The sequence below is a fragment of the Nicotiana attenuata genome, unplaced genomic scaffold (genome assembly GCF_001879085.1).
Source record: "Nicotiana attenuata strain UT unplaced genomic scaffold, NIATTr2, whole genome shotgun sequence".
NCBI classification, from domain to species: domain Eukaryota; kingdom Viridiplantae; phylum Streptophyta; class Magnoliopsida; order Solanales; family Solanaceae; genus Nicotiana; species Nicotiana attenuata.
This window is the reverse complement of record NW_017671098.1, coordinates 265,546-274,675: the sequence shown is the minus strand read 5'-3', so window position 1 is coordinate 274,675 and position 9,130 is coordinate 265,546. Positions and strand designations below refer to the sequence as shown.

Sequence of the window (9,130 nt, the reverse complement as noted above, 5' to 3'; positions counted from 1 at the left end):
CTGCCTCAACTTTGTCATAACCTGATCCTATCGTGAGAAGTGGCCCATAATGGCTTTTTTTTTCTCCCTCAGGATCCGTACTGTTTCAGCGACGTGCTCTTCTTCAGCATCATCGGGAGTTGCCTCTCGAACATGTCGTGGATATTGCCTGCCATGGACTGGCGTGGCCTCATCTCCCTATGTAATAGATGCAAGGATCAACTCAATTACACAACTGTCTAAGCCCCTCGGTGGATGCCAAACTGTTTACCCGTAAAATGGTACCGTTGAATTTATACATGGTTTATAGACAAGTGAATCGCTATGATCCCAAAATGGCAAATAAATTAAACAAGAATGTAAGACTTAGCATTGAAATCGAGATAAGACAGCAGAAATTCTGGTTTGGGGAATAGAGTTTCCGGAGGCAATAGTAACGATATTAATGAGCAAGAAGGTAAAATATTATTGAACTCTGAACAGTGTATATTATGAGCTTGTCAGAAAATTCCTTCCTTATACAATGGTTGTTGAGCTCACTATTTATAATTTTTCCTAGGGAACAAGGTCATAGGATCAAACACCTCTTAAATGACAATTATGGGGGCCATTGAAGAATGTGTAACGGTAGGCAATGAATGTCATATTCTCTGTAACGGACTACATACTTAATGCTATAGAATATTCTCCATTAAATGCAACCGGTTGACAGGCATTTATTTTGCCTTTATGAGTATCATTCCCTTTGGGAACAAAAGGGATTGTTGCCTACGGACCTGATTGCCATTTGCCTCGCTTTTCATCTGCCTTCGACTCCACGTGTCGCTTTATTATGCGAGCATTTAATATGAACATACTTAACCATATACAACTTCAAACTTTTGGTTTTCCCCCATTCACACATCTTTATTTTATTAGATAAAACTCCAATACTTAAATTAAATTAGAATTTTGAGCTATGTGTTCAATTAAAACCCGTTGTACAAAATGGGACGAAGGGGTTTAAGAGGTATATATTTTTGGATTATTTAACGTATTTGAATGATCCAACACTTGACCATTTGAGGGGGGGGGGGGGGGGGGTAACATGCACTAATGTTTTTCGTTTGTATCTTTGATTTCAAAATAAAAGAACAGTTAAAGAAAAATCAGTTGAATGTTTTTAAAAGGGAACTAAATGGATACTTCCACACTTCGGACAACTTATTACTAATTTTATTAACCCGCCGTCTCATAAATATAATCCCTATATAATCTGAGATGGATTGATAAAATTTTGTTAACTATCAAATTCATACATTGCACGTACAATCTTGAAACAAGAAAACATTCATTACATCATTATTTTCAAAGAGGTATTTAAGAAAAGATTCATTTTAGGTGGTTTTCAGGTTATAACTTTTATTTTAGGTCTTTCATTTATGACCAAGGGCTGATATAGTATTTGGTCATAGGGTGTAATTAACAATATTTAGGAATAAATGTGTTTATACTAAGTTTACTCTAACCATCAAAAAGTATTAGTAAATATAGTGACATTTTGTATTTATTGATTAAAATCTTAATCCTCCCTTGTTTCCTATTGACTGCTATTTAGTCTTGTCTTTTCGGACTTTGTTTTGTTCAACCATCTGCAAGAGCAACAAGTTACTTCCTTTATTCGTCTTATGTGACGCAGTTTGATCAGACATAAAATTTAAAAATGAAAGACTTTTTTTAGATCAGTGGTCTAAAACAAGTCATAGATATCTGTGTGATTGTAAATCATCTCATTAAGGATAAAATAAAAAGTTTAAAATTAATTTCAAATATAGAAAGATGTTATTCTTTTTGGAACGGACTAAAAAGGAAACTATATTATATAACTTTGGACGGAGGGAGTACATAATTAATCTCATATATACTATTGAAATTGAGCATTCAAAATGTAAGAACTAAAATTTACAACTTATTGGTAAACTTGAAAAGATGAACTAACAACAATGCCAATGCACCTGACTTGAGAATAGTTGTTGCTGGAATCCCATACTTTCCTTTAGCAAATAACCCTTTCAAAAATGGCCAAAATATGAAAAGTACCCACATAATGCATATAACCTCTCCTAATCCCCATTCAAAATCTCTCCCTTGTTTGAAATCTAAAATCCCAATGAACAAGGAACTAAGGTTCAATAAGAGAATTGTAGTGCCAGGCACAAAAATTGGTGAATCATCAAATGTGAACCTTCCAATATTTAGAATTTATTTGTGTCATCTCCATCATTACCTTAGGTCTTTTTTTNAACCATGCTTTTATTGGCTCATTTGCTCTAACATACTCTGATAAACCATATAGATTGTAGACGATAAAGATTGATGCTGGTATAACCATACTTGGTTCATTTGCCTGCATATGTAGCAAATGAAGTTGATAGAGAGTAACCTTTGAGAAAACAAAAATAACAACAACATACCCAGTGTGATCCCACAAGTGAGATCTGGGAGAATGGGGTGTACGTGGACCTTACCCCTAACTTGTGTGAGGCAGAGAGGTTGTTTCCAATAGACCCTCAACTCAAGATTTTGAAATAATAAATATATAATTGCATGTAAATCCATAAGTTGCGACAAACTCCATGTCTAGAACATTGCCATGTTGACATTTTTAATGTCTTGATTTTTCACTCATTTAAGTTCGAAATCCATGACACAGTCATGATATTTTCGCATTAAAAAATGTTATTTTTCAACGATTTTTAAATAATGGCTATTTTTGAAAAGATGGTCAAAAAATGGCTAGCCCGTAAATTTTTCAAAGATATGTGTAATAGGCTAGGCCCAATACTCACCTTGGGTAAAAAGCTGGAATTGGTGATCAGGCAATAGGCAGGCAGAATAGCATAACAAACTTCAAAAATGGATCTCAAGGCCCATAGTTGGATATACAAATAAGCCATGCATTGTCTCAATTGAAGCTTTCCAAAAAGAGTTCCGATAATTGGGCTTTGACTGAAGAAAATAATTTCAAAAAGCCCAGTAGCCCATCTCTTCTGTTGGATCATTATAGCCGGCCCACCCGAAGGTGCACATCCAAGAAAAGCAGGCGGGTCGGGTGTACAGTAGGCGGATCTCCAGCCTTTCCCTTGGATAAAAAGCCCAGTGAGGACATCCTCTGTTGCAGATCCATATAGCCAGCCCAACTGAGACATTTAGACCCAAATGAGAAATTGTACAGTAAAATAATGGAGAAATTACGCGGCACAACAAACATATATGATAATTGAACAGTATGGTAATTATACAAACTATAGTTAAATATAGTAATTAGACTCTAAATTATAGTGCTTTATGAAAATTTCTCTAAAATAATCAAGTCTGCTGATACACAAAGTAAACTTTTTTTTATATTATCAATATAATTATTTGACATGTAATAGCAAGTTGTTTATCTTATTATACAAGTGGGTATAAGTTCTATGCACCGACGATGTAAGAAATTTACTCAATTAGGTCATTTAAAAAGTAAATTGTAGGCAACTCTATTTAGTAGTATTGATATTTAACTTGAATAATACAATATATTAAGCTACATTGATGATGTAAAAATCCATTGAACTGTTAACGTATATAATTATCTTTGTCAAATTACTAATTTCACTTATTATAATCAGTTAAAACGAATCATTTCTACTTACCTTTTGACCCCAGGCAGTACCAAATTCATATCCACAACTTCCAATTTGTTGTGCTTCCTCAATGGTACTCGAAAGAGAATCAGAATTAAGTTGCTCAATAATATTTGATCCTGCTGATAAAGTCTGAGCAACTGATGCTAATAACTTCTGTGATTTTCCATAAGTTTTCTGTAGATACTCATCCCTCAATTCTTCTAATTATCATGAAACAAGTTTTAAGTTAAGCAACTGTAAAATAAACTTTTTGAAATTTATTTTTTACTAGCAAAATGTTGTTAAGACGTCATATAAACGAAAGGGGTGCCCAAAAAAAAAAAAAGGAAAAACACAACGACTTAATTAATTAGTTTGCATACCAGTATTTATTTTTTCATTTGGCGACAAGCCATATATAATTTTTCGTCTGTGGAAACATCCTGTTCCTTGATAAAATGGCCCTTGAATGCCAGCAATTCCTCTTCCCAAATACTACCAAGCAGAAGACAAATGTAAATTAAAAAAAAAATGAATAAAAAAACATTTAATTAATGACCCATGAAAGTTCAGTCATAAAATGTAGTATTACAGCATATATATTTAAAGAAAATGAATGAAGAAAACATATAATGACCCATGAAAGTTGAGTCTTAGAATTTAGTATAAATGATTCATGTTTTTTTTTTTTTTTTTCTGTGAAAGATGAGTCTCAGAATAAAAAAAGGCAGTTCGGTGCACGAAGCAGTTTACGTTTATACAGGGTTTGCGAAAAGGCTGAACCCTAAGGGGATGTGATGTGATGTGATGTAGGCAGCTTACTCTAATAGCCTGTTTGGCCAAAAACTGAGGTGTTTGGCCAAGCTTTTGGAAGGAAAAAAAGTGCTTTTGAGGAGAAGCAGAAGCAGTTTTGGAGAAGCAGAAAAAAGTAATGCTTCTCTCCAAAAGCACTTTTTTGAGAAGCACTTTTGAGAAAAATACACTTAGAAGCAGTTTTTTAAAGCTTGGCCAAACACCAATTGCTGCTCAGAAGTGCTTTTCAAACTAATTAGCCAAACACAAACTGCTTCTCACCAAAAGTACTTTTGAGAAAAGTACTTTTGAAAAAAAGCACTTCTCAAAATAAGCTGATTTTTGCAGCTTGGCCAAACGGGCTATAATATAAGTATTACTAGCTGATGCCATAACTCGAACCCGTGATCTGTAAATCACCCGAAGATAACTTTATATTTGCTCCAAGGCTTCTCTCTATGTTTTTAATGAAAGTTGAGTCTTATAATGTAGTATTATAAATGATTTATGCTTTCTTTTTCCATTTGAATACATATGCTATAAAATGAGAATTATTTACCTCGTGTAAGAGTTTCAATTGGTTACCATAAGGATCATCTTTCAATCCATCGTAGAAGTATTGTGGAAATTGAACAAAACCACAATCTTTTTCATCCTTAGCACCAAGAAAATAACACATAGCATGTTGAACAACTTGTGGGTTATTTGCATACATATCACAATCCACATTCAGCATAAATGGAGCATTTGTCATCAATCCAGAGACTCTAGTCTGTTTGTCACCAATACAAACACGTCAAATACACAAAATAAATAAATCGAAAAAAGTAAAATTAATTAATAAAGTAACCGAAAAATTGGTATGATATAAACCAGAACATTCATGGCGCCTGCTTTGAAGTGATGGGGATGCTTTGGACGCTTCTCTCTTGAGATGTACACAAGGTGAGGCAAGCCATCAGCAATACCCTCCTTGTTTTCCAATATTACCTTAATTTCATACATCACAACTTGAAATAATTACTATACACTGAATATTAATATAATATAATATCATAAGTTATTTACTTTATTTTTTGCCTAGTTAAATTGTGTTTGTTATAAACAATGTACATATTGAAGCGTTTAAATTTTGTTCCTGCCAACTATATAGGTTTAAAATCAAGCTCGAAGATCCTTAAATTTATTCTTCAAAAAGAAAAATCAGAAAATCATAGAGATCATGTACACTCATATTACTCAGAAATAAAATACTATAATTGCTACAATATTTTTCAATTTTGAATATTTTTGTTACCTACATATATTATTGGAAGTATCTTAATCTAATGGTATAAAAATATTACTCTTTATTAGTGCAGAGAACTTATACATCCTCATAATTATAATTGTTCATGTCATTCGGACTAGATTTTTTTGAGGTGTAATCAATAACAACTGCTAATACGTTCCAATACTAAACAAGTAGGGATTAACTCTTGTCACTGATCTTGTTCACTATTTAAATTCATTTCAAGTCAATATCTAAAAAAAATAATAAGATTGAAAAAGTACAAAAAGTTCTCTATATTTCATACTAGCATAAAAATTTCTAGTGGCTAAAAGACTCTTAAAAAATATTGAACCTAAACTAAACATATTAACATAACCAAAATAAATTCTCATAAATTGATATCGCTTATATAAATCTTTATATTAGATGTCTAGTTTTAATTTGAGAATAAGGAATACAAATAAATAAATAAATTTTACGTACGGGAAAACAGAGGCGGATCCAGGATTTTAAGTTTATGGGTTCCTGTCGCAATTTCAAATTAATATACGATAATAACCGGGTTCACAAATAGATATTTATAGATATTTAATATTTTTTTTAACAAAAATACAGGGTCTACGCAAAAGTTACTGGGTTCCCGGGAACCCGTATCTTACACCCTAGATCCGCCCCTGCGGGAAAACAAAAGGAAAATGTCATTAAGACGAATAAGGAGATACGCAATTCATAGTGAGGATGCGTATGCAACAATGAGTTGTTCTAATCGAAGTTGACCGAAAATGACAAAGCAGAGGGAGATAGTGTACTTTAGTTGAATATGATGAAATACATATAGAATTAAGTAATGATTGTGATGGGATAAATAAGATCTTTGGTCTTTTATATGAAATCTTGGTTTCGAGCCCTATGAATATAAAAAATACTGGTAGGGAGCACTTCTATTTTAATAGGTCTTATGCGGCGCGAAGCCAGAGTAGTTAATGTCCTAATGCGGATATCGAATATTAAGTGAAAACAAAAGAATAAACGTAAAGCTAAATAGAAAATTTATCTGCGAGTATATTGAATTATTGCAATATTTTCTTTGTCTTCTTGTGATATTTTTGAATTAGAAAGAGGAAATGAAAACTTTCCCAAAGAAAGAAAAGAACAAGAAACATAAATAAATAAATAAATAAATGAAAAACCTTTATAATGGTGGGATGGTTTTTGCGTTCAATTTTTGAGAAAACACCAAAATCTCCTGCAAAATCACATGCCTCTGGTTCTTGTGTACTTGCATCTTCAATCTTTTCACACAGCTGTTTATATTCATCCTGCCATTTCCAGACAAAAAGTATTTACTACTTATAACACAATTATTAGACCAGTACTAGCAATTCTTCTTTTATATTTGCAGCAACGTACTACTTTTAGCACAATTATTGCACCAGTATTGGCAATTCTTCTTTTATATATATCTAGACAATTAATTTTAGGAAGTACCTTCTATACGTAAATATCAATGCATCTTTAATTGACGAGCAAAAATTGGAAATTATAAAACTATTTCTGAAATACCTCCGAATAATTTATTTAATTTACTCCGTTAATTTATAATAATCACGAAGTGTACGAAATAAATAACGATTTTTGGTAAATTATGTTCTTAAATATGACATAATATTTGTGTGACTTTAAGAATTTAATACTTATAGTTTAACATATGTTATGACTGAAAACGCTACTCATCAGATAAAATGAGAAGTTTAAATTAAATTATTTTTAAATTTAAAATGATTCATTCTTTTTGAAATGAACGCTAACAAAAATATCACTTAAATCGAAATGGAGGGAGTAATAAAATAATTTAGAGAACAGTTAGACAATTTGTATTATTATTATAAACCTTAAGACTTCCTGCAATTTCCAAACCAGAAAAACACACTACAAGATGTATACTAAAAAATATAAAATTGGAAAAAATTAAAAGATGCAAATATTAAAGTACTAAGCCAAAATATAAATCTTCTTTATAACCAAAAGTTCCTTGAAAAGAAATACTCATAGAAATGAAAGTTAGGTTAAAGCATGTAACAAAATATAGTATAAAATAAATAATTAATTAACATACCTTCATCCTTTTCCAATCTTCCAAGAACCCTTGTGAACTATCTTGGGGTGGCGATAAGTTGGCATTAAAATATCGAAAAGGGGCTCTAAGTGCAATATTATACTTCTTACAAAAAGGAACCCAAAGCTTAGCAAATTTAGCTGCTTCAACAAGTGAATAATAGGTAATAGGTGATGCACCATCATCAGAGACATAACAAGCTAGCTTATTAGCTGGATAATCCACTGCTAATAATGATAACATTGTGTTTACTGTTATAAGAGGCGGCTCTAGGACGGGATCTGCAGTTGTAATCAACATGTCCACTGCAGGAAACTCTGACGTCCTGCAGATTTATATTGTCGATGTATATAAGTTAAATCCTTAAAAAAAAATCAGAAAAAGCGTCAAAAAGTTAGATAATGGTACCTTTTCAAAAGGCGTAGAGGATATGTTTTTGGTTCGACTTGATTCCATTTGGTGCTGACGATGAGAATCCAAAGGAAAGCGAACCATGATTCACATATAAGAGCTAAGAAGAATGGCAAATTTAAACCATGGTTTTTAAGAGAGAGGAGTCTATAGGCTAAGAGCGAGAACAATAAGAAAAGAATGAAGAGTTCTATTCCTCTTGAAATAACGTTTTTTCGATACTTAACTTCGTAAAGAGGAAGAGATGGTGTTTGGGGCGCCATTGGTGAGAAATAGTATACAAACACTACTTATTGGAAATGGGGTTTTCCTTTATGCTTGTCAACCTACATATTTATAGGTGAAAATAGCACGACCCAGCCAATTTTCGGACTGATAATTGAAAAATAGTCATCATTTGTAAAGTCATTAAAAATAGTCACTTTTGCTAAAACACGAAAAGTTCCAGCACAGTATGCTAGATTATGGAGCTCCTGCATATAAACTTCCAGCATATATATTATGTTGGAACTCCAGCATGGACAATGCCAACATAATATATATGCTGGGTTATGGATCTCTTCCATTTAAACTTTCTCGCATACTATGTTGGAACTCCAGCACATTATGAAATTCCAGCATATTATACTGGAATATCATATGTAAAAAATTCGAACTCTAGCATATTATGCTGAAAATTTGGATTTTTAAGGGTGTTTTTGTTCAATTATATCTTTACATGAAAAAGTTACTAAATTTCGATTAACTTTAAAATTGTTGCTATTACCGATTGTAAATTTGGCTATTTCTGATTTCCCCCCTATTTATAGTATTGTTATATATAACTTTTCATGAAACTTCGAAACTAATGATCTTTTTCTCGGTTGGTGCAAAATTCAACGATAAAAGAGTGTGATAAAATGGATAGATCTC

The 9,130-nt window shown here is 32.2% G+C and overlaps 1 protein-coding gene across 1 annotated transcript; it reads right to left on the bottom strand.

Annotated features, from left to right (window-relative positions):
- Window positions 1–1,817: 1,817 nt before the first annotated feature.
- LOC109205909 (cellulose synthase-like protein H1) lies at window positions 1,818–8,529 on the bottom strand. Its single transcript, XM_019368667.1, is given in 10 exon segments — window positions 1,818–2,215; window positions 2,217–2,365; window positions 2,808–3,158; window positions 3,654–3,847; window positions 4,010–4,121; window positions 4,978–5,190; window positions 5,292–5,408; window positions 6,882–7,010; window positions 7,808–8,132; window positions 8,216–8,529. Coding segments are annotated over 10 exon segments (2,151 nt in total). The 5' UTR covers window positions 8,482–8,529; the 3' UTR covers window positions 1,818–1,920.
- Between the last annotated feature and the right edge of the window lie 601 nt (window positions 8,530–9,130).